The following is a 13775-nucleotide window of genomic DNA, read 5'->3' on the forward strand; positions in this document are numbered from 1 at the left end:
GGACCGTGATATGACCCCTCTTCAGTCAGGAAACACCTGTTGACACAGCCACACACACCCTCAAATATAGAGAAAGATATCAGATGGATTACAAGCATTACACCGAAACCACTCCTATTACAAGCATAAACTCTCAAAGGGTTCACAGTTGACTGTCTTTATTTCAGGTTTGGAGAGATGTATAAGGCAAGGTGTGCAGACAGAACATTACAGTGGCCCTGTCCATTCTCTGAGTAGCCTTGCACTCAGCTGTGAAACATTGTTGAAATAATGATTAAGAAAATAACTCAAATATAAACCTTTAAATTTGTACACTTTTACAATTCGGGTTCATTGCAGTTAATAATAAAAAATATTAGTCACACAAAACCTGATTGTGAAATGGGCTGCAATCCAATCAAAACAATTTTAAACATAGAATCCACTGAATTAAAAACAGAATGTTACCATTCGAAAACAAGATCAATCTTTAATGGCACGCCCACATGCCCTTTAATGGCACGCCCACATGCCCTTTAATGGCACGCCCACATGCCCTTTAATGGCACGCCCACATGCCCTTTAATGGCACGCCCACATGCCCTTTAATGCCCAAGGTAAAGGTCAGTGCAGCATTCACATGCAGTACGATGGCTCATGTAGCTCCGCCTCTAGAGGCACCTGAGATAAGCCCCACCCCTCTGAGGCCTGAGCACAGAGGAAGGGGGTCACTAGTGTAATAAACACACACCCCCTCCCCCCCGACTACACCTCTCCCTGGCTATGGTTCCCTGTCTCTTGAACCCAGTGTTGGTCTGTGGTATGTGGTGGTGTGTGTTTCTCCGTTTTCTCCTCTGTGGTCCAGCCCCCGCTGTCTGCTGCTGTAGTGTCCTGGTGTGTGTGTTTGTCCCAGCTGTCTGCTGTAGTGTCCTGGTGTGTGTGTTTGTCCCAGCTGTCTGCTGTAGTGTCCTGGTGTGTGTGTTTGTCCCAGCTGTCTGCTGTAGTGTCCTGGTGTGTGTGTTTGTCCCAGCTGTCGGTGTTGTGTCCGTGTTTCCTCTGATGGCGTTTGTAGTTGTCCCAGTGTCCCGTAGTGTAGTCACACTCAGCACAGCCATACGGCTTCTCCCCCGTGTGTCTCAGCATGTGTCTCTTCAGGTTCATACTCTGGTTACAGCTGTAGCCACACACAGAGCAGTGGAACGGCTTGGCTCCAGAGTGAATCCTCTCATGGCGCCTCAGGTTGGCCAGGTTCCCGCAGGCGTACGAGCACTGGGGACAGCGGTAGGGCTTCTCCCCCGTGTGGACCCGGAGGTGGCGTTTCAGGTTGTCCAGGTGGGCCGAGGCGTAAGGGCACTGAGGGCAGCGGTGGGGCTTCTCCCCGCTGTGGGTGTGGGCGTGTCTGGCCAGGTGGTTGGGGTAGAGGGAGAGGAAGGGGCAGAGAGGGCAGCGATACAGCTTACTGGCCCCTGACTGGAGTGTGTCAGTGGGGCTGGGGGACCCTGGTTTCTTGGAGATGAGAGACTCAGAACATTTATTACACACCTGCCCTCCGCCCTCCTCCTCCGTCTCTCCTCCTTCTCCCTCCAGGTTGAGGCCACAGGAGCGACAGCAGAGGGGGAAGAGGAGGTCAGGGAGGGGAGCGGAGGGGGGGAGACGGGGGGAGGAGGGAGAGGCTACCCCCTCTCGGTTCTGGAGGAAATCAGAGTCCTCCCTCATACACACTGTCAGGTCTGACACCATGGCATCTGAAACAAGTTTACAAGCAGATGGCTGTAGGCACAGCTGTAGGCACACATGGCTGTACACACACACACATGGCTGTAGGCAGCACAATGGCTGTAGGCAGCACATGGCTGTAGGCAGCACGATTAACACACAACTGGGGGTGTGACAGACCGTTCAAGTAGGGGGACCTTTGTCACCTACTAAGGAAATGGCCTCTATGACAGCATTTTAGGCAGTTAAATGTAACAAAAATCATTATTTATAAAAAGCAATATATTAATATGGTTTTTGAACACTACAATTTGTTTACAAGCATGATGGCTGTAGGCAGCACGATGGCTGTACGCAGCACGATGGCTGTACACAGCATGATGGCTGTAGGCAGAACGATGGCTGTACGCAGCATGATGGCTGTACGCAGCATGATGGCTGTAGGCAGCATGATGGCTGTAGGCAGAACGATGGCTGTAGGCAGAACGATGGCTGTAGGCAGCACGATGGCTGTAGGCAGCACGATGGCTGTAGGCAGCACGATGGCTGTAGGCAGCATGAAGGCTGTAGGCAGCATGAAGGCTGTACGCAGCCTGAAGGCTGTACGCAGCATGATGGCTGTACGCAGCATGATGGCTGTAGGCAGCATGATGGCTGTAGGCAGCATGATGGCTGTACGCAGCATGATGGCTGTACGCAGCATGATGGCTGTAGGCAGCATGATGGCTGTAGGCAGCATGATGGCTGTACGCAGCACGATGGCTGTACGCAGCATGATGGCTGTACGCAGCATGATGGCTGTACGCAGCATGATGGCTGTAGGCAGCATGATGGCTGTAGGCAAAAATCACATGATTGCATCCAACCGGTATTTATAACCTCACAACTGGTAAATTCCCACCTTCCATATGGTTACAAACACAGCATCAGGGTGTGAACTTGAGGCACGACATAACAATCCTGTCACAACAGACAACGCCAAGAACATTTTTGGAATGGCGTTTCAAAACCGAACCGTAACCCCAAAACTGCAACACATACGGACCGTGGGTTTGGTGAACCGGAGAGACACCCGTCAACAGCGGAGAAATGTACGTGCGTAGCGAAGCCTATGCCAACGTCGTCATGACAATCCATAATAAACAGTTGTATTTGTTTGATATGTAGTCCCTGGGAGTTGTTGTTGTGAGTGAGTTCCCTTTGACTCACCTTAAATGTACCTGTGCTAAACTGTTGTTGCTTTGATAAACCTTAGCTTTACAGGTCACCTACATTTAGTCTACTTGGTATAGGGAAGATCATAATTTTTTAAAATTCTAAATCGAACCACACAAGTTATCCACTTATTTTTAAAGCAGGAGTCAAACTCATTCCCACGGAGGGCCGGGTGTCTGTGGGGTTTCGCTCCTCCCTTGACCTTGATTGATTACATGGAGGTCACTAATCAGTGAGTCTTCGCCTGATTGTCTTGGTCTTAATTGAAAGGGAGAACAACAAAAAAACATCTGCAAACACTCGGCCCTCCGTGGAATGAGTTTGATACCCGATTTAAAAGCAGTGCTCCCCGCGCAGACGTGTAAAATATATACTTGCTTTTGACTCCATAGACGTGTAAAATATATACTTGCTTATGACTCCATAGACGCTTACTGTTCTCTCATTTGCATTCTATTTCCAGCGTGAACATGTTCGTTCAAGTGCTTAAACAATTATTATTATTTTTTAAAATTTGAATTAGGCGTTGCAGCCCGACACACAACCCAGAGATCTTAAGTTCAATAACCAGCCAACCAAACAGAGCTTATTCCTCTTTTCTAACAGTTTCAGGAAGTTAACCAACACTTCTCCTTTCACTCTGAGCTGTGTGCTACAGGACATACTGTTCTCAGTAAAACTATCCTCTAACATATAACTCCCAGTTTGAGTGAGGATCATTGGTGCTGGTTGGGTAAATATGTTGAACAGGTGTGTGTAATGCATATATATATATATATATATAGTACAAATTAAAAGTTTGGACACCTACTCATTCAAGGGTTTTTCTTTATTTTTTACATTGTAGAATAATAGTGAAGTTATCAAAACTATGAAATAACACATATGGAATCATGTAGTAACCAAAAAAGTGTTAAACAAATCAAATCTATATTATTTGAGATTCTTCAACGAGCCACCCTTTGCCCTGAAGACTGCTTTGCACACTCTTTGAATTATCTTAACCAGCTTCATGAGGTAGTCACCTGGAATACATTTCAATTAACAAGTGTGCCTTGTTAAAAGTTAATTGGGGGAATTTCTTTCCTTCTTAATGTGTTTGAGCCAATCAGTTGTGTTGTGACAAGTTAGGGGTGGTATACAGAAGATAGCCCTATTTGGTAAAAGACCAAGTCCATATTATGGCAAAAACAGGTCAAATAAGCAAAGAGAAACTACAGTCCATCATTACTTTAAGACATGAAGGTCAGTCAATCTGGAAAATGTCAAAAACTTTTAGAGCTTCTTCAAGTGCAGTCGCAAAAACCATCAAGCGCTATGATGAGATTGGCTCCCATGAGGACCGCCACAGGAAAGGAAGCCCCAGAGTTACCTCTGCTGCAGATGATAAGTTCATTAGAGTTACCAGCCTCAGAAATTTCAGCCCAAATAAATGATTCACAGAGTAACAGACACATCTCAACATCAACTGTTCAGAGTAGACTGTGTGAATCAGGCCTCCATGGTGGAATTTCTGCAAAGAAACCACTACTAAAGGACACCAATAAGAAGAAGAGAGTTGCTTGGGCCAAGAAACACGAGCAATGGACATTAGACAGGTGAAAATCTGTTCTTTGGTCTGATGAGTCCAAATTTGAGATTTTTGGTTCCAACCGCCGTGTCTTTGTGAGATGCGGTGTGGGTGAACGGATGATCTCTGCATGTGTGGTTCCCACCATGAAGCATGGAGGAAGAGGTGTGGGGGTGCTTTGCTGGTGACACTGTTGGTAATTTATTTAGAATTTAAGGCACACTTTAACCAGCATGGCTACCCCAGCATTCTGCAGTGATACGCCATCCCATCTGGTTTGTGCTTAGTGGGACTATAATTTATTATTCCACAGGACAATGACAAAACACACTTCCAGGCTGTGTAAGGGTTATTTGACCAAGAAGGAATGGTTCATCAGATGACCTGACCTCCACAATCACCCAACTTCAACCCGATTGAGATGGTTTGGGATGAGTTGGACCTCAGAGTGAAGGGAAAGCAGCCAACAAGTGCTCAGGATATGTGGGAACTCCTTCAAGACTGTTGGAAAAGCATTCCAGGTGAAGCTGGTTCAGAGAATGCCAAGAGTGTGCAAAGCTGTCATCAAAGGGTGGCTGGCTTTGAAGAATCTAAAATATATTAGGATGTGTTTGACACTTCTTTGGTTACTACATGATTCCATATGTGTTATTTCATACTTTTGTTGTCTTCACTATTATTCTACAATGCAGAAAATAGTGAAAATAAAGAAAAACCCTTGAATGAGTAGGTGTGTCCAAATGTTTGACTTGTTGTAAAGGTGACATGTACATATATACACTACAAACTGAACAAAAATATAAACACAACATGTAAAGTGTTGGTCCCATAATCTGAAATAAAAGATCGCAGACATTTTCCATACGCACAAAAAGGCTTATTTCTCAAAAACGTAGTACAACATATGTGTTTATACCTGCGGGATCGTCTGAGACCAGCCACCCGGACAGCTGATGAAACTGAGGAGTATTTCTGTCTGTAATTAAGCCACTTTGTTGGGAGAAAATAATTGTGATTGGCTGAGCCTGGCTCCCCTGTGGCCTTCCAGGTCAACCCAAGGCTGCTCCCCTGCCCAATCAGGTGAAATCCATAGACTAGGACACCTCTTCAAATGAGTCTATTCAGCTATTTCAGCCACACTCGATACTGACAGGTGTATAAACTCAAACACACAGCCATGCAATCTCCATTGTCAGTAGAATGGCCTTACTGAAGAGCTCAGTCAATTTAAAATGTGGCACCGTCATAGGATGCCACCTTTCCAACAAGTCAGTTCCTCAAATTTCTGCCCTGCTAGTGCTGCCCCGGTCAACTGCAAGTGCTGTTACATATTAACGCTACAGTATACAATGACATTCTAGACTATTCTGTGCTTCCAACTTTGTGGCAAAAGCTTGGGGAAAGCCTCCTGTTTCAGCATGACAATGCACCTGTACACAAAGCAAGTTCCATACAGAAATGGTTTGTCGATATCAGTGTGGAAGAACTTGACTGGCCTGCACAGAGCCCTGACCTCAACCCCATCGAACACCTTTGGGATGAATTGGAACGCCGACTACGAGCCAGGCCTAATCGCCCAACATCAGTGCCCAACCTGCTCTTGTGGCTGAATGGAAGCAAGTCCCTGCAGCAATGTTCCAACATCTAGTGGAAAAGCCTTCCCAGAAGAGTGGAGGCTGTTATAGCAGCAATGTTCCAACATCTAGTGGAAAGCCTTCCCAGAAGAGTGGAGGCTGTTATAGCAGCAATGTTCCATCATCTAGTGGAAAGCCTTCCCAGAAGAGTGGAGGCTGTTATAGCAGCAATGTTCCAACATCTAGTGGAAAGCCTTCCCAGAAGAGTGGAGGCTGTTATAGCAGCAATGTTCCATCATCTAGTGGAAAGCCTTCCCAGAAGAGTGGAGGCTGTTATAGCAGCAACGTTCCAACATCTAGTGGAAAGCCTTCCCAGAAGAGTGGAGGCTGATATAGCAGCAATGTTCCAACATCTAGTGGAAAGCCTTCCCAGAAGAGTGGAGGCTGTTATAGCAGCAACGTTCCAACATCTAGTGGAAAGCCTTCCCAGAAGAGTGGAGGCTGTTATTGCAGCAAAGGGGGGGGACCAACTCCATATTAACGCCTAGGATTTTGGAAAGAGATGTTCGATGAGCAAGTGTCCACATACTTTTGGTCAAAGCAACTTACAGTCGTGCGTGTATACATTTCACATATGGGTGGACCTGGGAATCGAACCCACAACCCTGGTGCTGCAAGGGCCTTGCTCTACCAACTGAGTCATACGGGACCCGTGTGTGTTTGTACATGCCTGATTGTGTGCTCTTAACTTCAGCCTTTCCTCGGCGTGTGTGTTTTCGTCTGCTGCGTCTCTTCAGTGTGTGCGCGCGTTGCGCCCGGGGTTCCTGGCTGTGCGAGCGCTGGTGCCTCCGCAGGTTCCCCAGGGAACTACAGGCATAGCTGCAGGCGTTGCAGAGGTAGGGCTTCTCCCCGGTGTGTGTGCGTGTGTGTCTCTGCAGGTTGACCCTCTGTGTAGAGGCGTAGGGGCAGTGGGGACAGCGGTAGGGCTTCTCTCCATCATGGGTTCTCATGTGGCGTTTGAGATGGTTGGAGTAGCGAGAGGAGAAACTACACAGAGAGCATGTGTACAGCTTCATACAGACTTCTTCATCACCCGCCTTACTCCTCTTCCTCTTCCTGTCTTGCACCGCATGGGATTGGACAGCTGTGGTTGACTCCTCCCCTTGTGAGGTGTCCTCCAAGGCTGTGTGCGATTCTGATTGGACGTCCTCCTCACAGGTCGTGCAGTAGAGTCCCACCCCCAAGTGTAGTCCCGCCCCTAGGTCAAGGTCGGCCCCAATCAGTTGACCACACCCCTTACAGGAGAGGAATGCTGGGAAGGTGGAGTCATCCGGAGCTGGAAGGCTGGAGCTTTCATCACTCAGAGAGAACACCGTCATGGCTGGGAGAGGAGATACAACAGCATTTAGTCAAGGACTCAGAAATCCATGTGTGTGTGTGTGTGTGTGTCTCTAACCTGTGTCTCTGTCCAGCCCCATGATCTCCGTGTCTCCAAACTCACAGAGCTCTCCACTAAGCAGGAAGTCACTGTCCAGAACCAGGCATCCTGGATTACAATCCACACCGTCTACTATATCACACACAAACACACACAAACACACCCAAACACAGCATCATTACACTACACACCGTCTACTGCAACACACATCATCACACTACAATGTCTACTATAATACACATCATCACACTACACTGTCTACTATAATACACATCATCATCATCACACTACACTGTCTACTGTAATACATCATCATCGTTACACTTAGTGGTGCAACGGATCACAAAACTCACGATTCGGATCACAGTTTTGAGTCGCGGATCGGATCATTTTCGGATCAGCAAAATAAAAAAAAGGTGGACAAATAACTTTGCTTTCCATTTATTACCTAAAGCAAGGAACTTTCCAATGTTGAAATAAAATCTTAAAGCAAAAATATTCAATACTCAATTGTTAAATTAAAGTGCAATATGAGGCATGATACATTCTTCCTTATAACAATTAGTGAATTTAAAAAAAATGTGCCTTGTGTCCACGTCATCAAACAAAACAAGTAAAGTAAAGAAAGCAAAGCAGACCTGAGCTTGAAACTTCAAATTCTTGTAAATAAAAATTAAAAATTAAAAAAAAGATGAGGTTGTCTACATTGTCTGGGGAGAGGGTAGACCTCTTGGCAGTCCCCTGCCGTGGAGAACACCCTCTCGCTAGGAACTGAAGTGCCAGGCACAGCCAGGTAGCATCTTGTCGTCATGGTAATGTGAGGGTATTTACACTCAGTGCTTTTCCACCATGCCAGTGGAATGCTGCTCGCTGCCTTGTAGGGTGTCACCTCCTCTTTGATGGTGTTGGCAAACGTCTTGTCTGTGTCCTTGCTCGCAAAGGTCTCCCCCGAAAAACTCCTCCATGGCTGAATTATTTTGTGGAGGAGATGCCTCAGAGTCTGCTCCTGTTGCTCTGTGGCTTGACCCTGCAGAAAAAATGACTTGATCTATTAAACTAACTAATTATTTATTATACTATAAATGTGGCAATAACATTTAATAAGCCATTATGAATCCAAATCAAAAAAGTATTATTCTAATAGCAATAGACTAAGATTAGACTGCAGTATATTTATTATGTAAGACATTCACTCTTATTTTAAAAATGTTTACCTCTTCAGTGGCCACAATCTCAGTGGTGAGATCGCTGTATGCCCTCCGGGTGTAAGGCAGGGTCTAGGTGAGACAGGGACTTGAACCTTGGATCCAGTGCAGTAGATCTATGAAGGTAGTCCTGTACATTAGGGGGGGATCTGGGGTTCAGGTCCTCTCTAATGGCAGCCGTGACATCTCTAGTGATGGTGCCGTCTTCCTCACTTGGGGCCATGGATTGTAGAATCCTTGTTTTCAGAGGTAGGATCATGGACACAGACGGTGCAGTTTCAGTGCTCAGTAGGTTTGTAACCGTTTTGAGGGGTTTGACCACCTGGAGGACCTCCTCTGCCACTTCCACGTCATCATCAGACAACGTGACGACGTCTTTATGTTTTTCCAGGGTCTTGTCTGTCAGTGCAGAGTATACAGCTGCCTGCTGCTCAAGATGGCGCTCCAACATGTCATAAGTGGAGTTCCATGTTGTTGTGACGTGGTGTATGAGCTTGTGGGTCGGTAGCTGGAACATTTCCTGCTTGGTCTTAAGCACATGAGCGGCTGTTGTTCTTCGGCGGAAAAAGGAAACCACCTTCCTGATCCTCCCAAGGTGTCGGTCCATCTAGTTCACTGAGATTCCCCTTTAGGATCCTAAATTGATCAAATGTGCAAAGCAAGCTATCTGCTGCCCCAGTCCAGCCTCTACCACTGCATTTACTTGGTTCTTGGCATTATCTGTGGTGATTGGGATATTTCTATTGGGCTTCTCTAGCTTCCCCTCTGCTACTGCACCCAGCCGTACCTACGCCAGAGTTGTGCCCGTGTGACTCTCATAAAGGGGGCGTGTCTGTAGCACCGGACTTCACATCTCCCACTCCTCTGTGGTGTAGTGAACAGTCACAGTCATGTAGCTTTCTGTTACCCTGTAGGTCCACTCCTCTGTGGTGTAGTGAACAGTCACAGTCACGTAGCTTTCTGTTACCTGGAGGTCCACTCCTCTGTGGTGTAGTGAGCAGTCACAGTCACATAGCTTTCTGTTACCTGGAGGTCCACTCCTCTGTGGTGTAGTGAGCAGTCACAGTCACATAGCTTTCTGTTACCCTGGAGGTCCACTCCTCTGTGGTGTAGTGAGCAGTCAGTCACATAGCTTTCTGTTACCCTGGAGGTCCACTCCTCTGTGGTGTAGTGAGCAGTCAGTCACGTAGCTTTCTGTTACCCTGGAGGTCCACTCCTCTGTGGTGTAGTGAACAGTCACAGTCACGTAGCTTTCCGTTACCCTGGAGGTCCACTCCTCTGTGGTGTAGTGAGCAGTCAGTCACGTAGCTTTCTGTTACCCTGGAGGTCCACTCCTCTGTGGTGTAGTGAACAGTCAGTCACGTAGCTTTCCGTTACCCTGGAGGTCCACTCCTCTGTGATGTAGTGAGCAGTCAGTCACGTAGCTTTCTGTTACCCTGGAGGTCCACCCGTCTGTGGTGTAGTGAACAGTCAGTCACGTAGCTTTCCGTTACCCTGGAGGTCCACTCCTCTGTGATGTAGTGAGCAGTCAGTCACGTAGCTTTCTGTTACCCTGGAGGTCCACTCCTCTGTGATGTAGTGAGCAGTCAGTCACGTAGCTTTCTGTTACCCTGGAGGTCCACCCGTCTGTGGTGAGGGCAACAGAGGATGCCTTGGATAATTCGGCGACAATTTTGATATTTTTCCTGTTCATAAAGACCTGGCATGATCTTCATAGTGAAGTGGATGCACCAGGGGATTTCATAGCACGACTCAAGCACTTTCACCATATTTTTAAACCCTTTGTTTTCCACAACAGAGTCTGCGGAGATAAACATCCCAATAGATTTGGTGATGACTTTAGTCCGGTCTGACTCTGCAGCAAAGGGCTTAAATGTCGCGGTGAGAAGTTGTTGTCTCTTGGCTGAGTTGGCTCCCGTCACTGACACACCGGGGTGATGACGCTTTAAATGTGTGGCCATGTTCCATGTATTTCCATGATCATATGGCTTTCTTGTGGCACCTACACGCCGTAATGGTGTTGTCCACCACCCTTCTTCCGTCATCATATTTGACCGGGAAGCCAAAATGCTCCCATACATGAGACTTACATGAAGCGGGAGGCTTTTCCAGGTCGTCAGCTCCTCACTGCCCTTATTTCTTCTTTGCAACCCGAGCCTCCAGGATCGATTCGTTGGGATTAAACATGCCCCGTTCACGTGAATAGTACAAACAACTGCTTTAAAAAAATAAATCAAATCAACCTTCAGGCTTCAGAGTAAAACACAGCACACATTTGTCTTGTCTTTATCATATCACTGCAACTCTGCAATTATTACTTTCAAAAGTAACAGTGGCAGTAAATTTTACAGTGTATTTTACACTATGATGGTTAAACTTTGCAATTGATCAGCGGTTCACATGCGTGCCGAACCGTGGGGGGTGATCCATATGGATCACGGATCAACTACGGTCCATAACACCACTAGTTACACTACACTGTCCACTGCAATACACACACACACAGGAGAGGGCAGAGGGGGAGGAGAAAGAGATGGAGAGAGAGAGGTAGGGAAGGACAGCAGGAGAGTGAAGAGGGAGATAGAGGAGGGAGGAAAGGAGGTGGGGGAGGGAGGAAATGGGGAGGGATTGGGAGTGGAGGGAGAGAGAGAGAAAGAGAGAGGGAGATAGGGAAAGAGAGAGATCGGAGAGAGAGGGAGGAGGTCAGGTAGGGGTGAGCCTGTAGAGGAAGTGGAGACAAGAAGTATTTGAGAAGGAAGAGAGGAAGTCCAGGATGAGATGAAACACAGAAAAACAGGATGAGAAACACACATCCGTGAGAGGAAAGAGGATGACGACACCGGGTGACCCAACATATAAATCATGACACACACAGGAGAGCAACAACAAAAAATAAGTCTGTTCAGTTGTGTAAACTGGTGGGGGTTTAGCAACTGTGTACACCTCAACTCACTCACTAAATGACCTAATCCTGTATCAAAGTTAGATATAAATATAATGTTACTATCCAAACCCAAGACTTCAAATAGTACGAAAGACAGATGTGATTTATTAAGGTTACAGTTGATCTAGTTACCATCCATGAGCCAGGGATCAGTCCTGTAGTATGTACACATAGCAACATATCTCTGACATTGAAAGATGTAACCAAGACTCAAAGGACATCCAGCTAGTTAGCTTTGGGATAACTCCTTCACTACCCAGTCGATAGTATGACTAGTAGCTAGCTAGGCTACTACACTTGACTTACATTTCACGGGCTGTGGGTTCGACTGTTTTCTCCTCGGCATTCTTCCTCTTCTTTGTCTGCCTCGCTGTCCTGTCCGTCAGCCAGTCGCTGTTCCCGCTGTGGTCTGGTCTGGTGTCTCAGTCAGCACGTCAATCCCCTTACTCTGTCATCTTCCTCTTCCTCTTCCTCCAACGGACAAAAGCAGAAGTATCAGTGCCATCGATCAAACACACGAGTTAGCTAGCTAAATATGTGCGGGGAACTGGCTGGCTTAGTTTGCCATTCTAAATCGTTAGTCAAACCGAGAACATCACCAGCTAGGTAACTCTACTAAAACACATTGAGCAATAGGAGAGAAATTGGGCAGATGAAAGCTAATCCTCTAACGTTACCTAGCTAGCTAACGTTACATATAGCTCAACTATCTAGCGTTCAGTATTTAGGAGAAAATCAAATAGTAAATTACGTCAATACGTTTGATGAAATGCAAAGGCTACATAGATATCAACTTAAGTTGTCGTTTAGAAAAACAAATACAACCTCTTACTAACTTCCTCGAAGGTCCATTGTGTACATACAGCAATTTCCTGGAGCATGACGTCAGAGTCCGTCTAAACTACTTCCGGATCTTGGGGCTTGTAGTTTTTAAAATGTAGTCAGCTAACTTTGTACTGTTGCAATTATCACATCCACACACTACAGACAAACAAACGTTGACTTTTTTTTAAAGAAAAAAATAAAATGTTTTTTTTTTTCATTAGCCTCTCTGTTTAATACTGATTTAAAGTTTAAGCTAATTGTGCGCGCAAATACGTCCTAATACAGCACATATCCTATCCTCTGCGGGTTACAGAGATCATTCAGTGGCATCATTTGTAAAAAATATAAAAAAATCTGTATTTACCTGATACTGTGTTTGACCACAAGGGGGCATCACTGGTCGGGAGATTGTTTGTTGTTGCTCCTGATAGATGAGAGCAACTAGGACTGGAAATTCGGATATTCGTAATATAATGTTATAGGTTACTGATAGAGGAGCAGCATGGAAACAGCTTTTAAGAATCACAGGAGATGAAGTTGTTTTCCTTTGACTGCCTATGGAACATATGCGCTGCTCCTCCTAATCCATTTATGCGTTTATACAAAGCAAATCAAATTATTTTTGTCACACATGCCGAATACAACAGGTGTTAATGTGAAATGCTTACTTTACAAGCCCTTAACCAACAATGCAGTTCAAGAAATAGAGTTAAGAAAATATTTACTAAATAAACTAAAGTAAAAAATTAAATTAAAAGTAACACAATAAAATTACGTAACAATAACGAGGCTATATACATGGAGGTACCGGTACCGAGTCAATGTGTGGGGGTACAGGTTAGTCGAGGTAAATTGTACATGTAGGTAGGGATAAAGTGACTATACATAGATAATAAACAGCGAGTTGTAGCAGTGTTAAAAACAATGTAATAGTCCGGTGGCCATTTGATTAGATGGTCAGTAGTCTTTTGGCTTGGGGTTAAAAGCTGTTTTTATTTTTTTATTTTTTTATTTCACCTTTATTTAACCAGGTAGGCTAGTTGAGAACAAGTTCTCATTTGCAACTGCGACCTGGCCAAGATAAAGCATAGCAGTGTGAACAGACAACACAGAGTTACACATGGAGTAAACAATTAACAAGTCAATAACACAGTAGAAAAAAAGGGGAGTCTATATACATTGTGTGCAAAAGGCATGAGGAGGTAGGCGAATAATTACAATTTTGCAGATTAACACTGGAGTGATAAATGATCAGATGGACATGTACAGGTAGAGATATTGGTGTGCAAAAGAGCAGAAAAGTAAATAA

General features: G+C 45.6%; 1 protein-coding gene across 5 annotated transcripts; it reads right to left on the bottom strand.

Annotated features, from left to right (window-relative positions):
* Positions 1-141: 141 nt before the first annotated feature.
* On the bottom strand, positions 142-12570 carry LOC112256948 (zinc finger protein 513). Of its 5 annotated transcripts, none has more exons than XM_024430546.2 (5): positions 12467-12570; positions 11948-12112; positions 7511-7621; positions 6785-7435; positions 142-1724 (listed from the first exon to the last, which is right to left on the bottom strand). In XM_024430546.2, the coding sequence occupies exons 2-5, from the start codon at positions 11985-11987 to the stop codon at positions 745-747; spliced, it is 1782 nt and encodes a 593-aa protein (XP_024286314.2). In that variant the 5' UTR covers positions 11988-12112; positions 12467-12570; the 3' UTR covers positions 142-744. The 5 variants fall into 5 exon arrangements, with proteins under 5 accessions (XP_024286314.2, XP_024286310.2, XP_024286312.2 ...); XM_024430542.2 differs by having other exon boundaries at positions 7511-7624; XM_024430544.2 differs by having other exon boundaries at positions 7511-7624; positions 12478-12498.
* Between the last annotated feature and the right edge of the window lie 1205 nt (positions 12571-13775).

Source organism: Oncorhynchus tshawytscha, linkage group LG08 (assembly GCF_018296145.1).
Source record: "Oncorhynchus tshawytscha isolate Ot180627B linkage group LG08, Otsh_v2.0, whole genome shotgun sequence".
NCBI classification, from domain to species: Eukaryota; Metazoa; Chordata; class Actinopteri; order Salmoniformes; family Salmonidae; genus Oncorhynchus; species Oncorhynchus tshawytscha.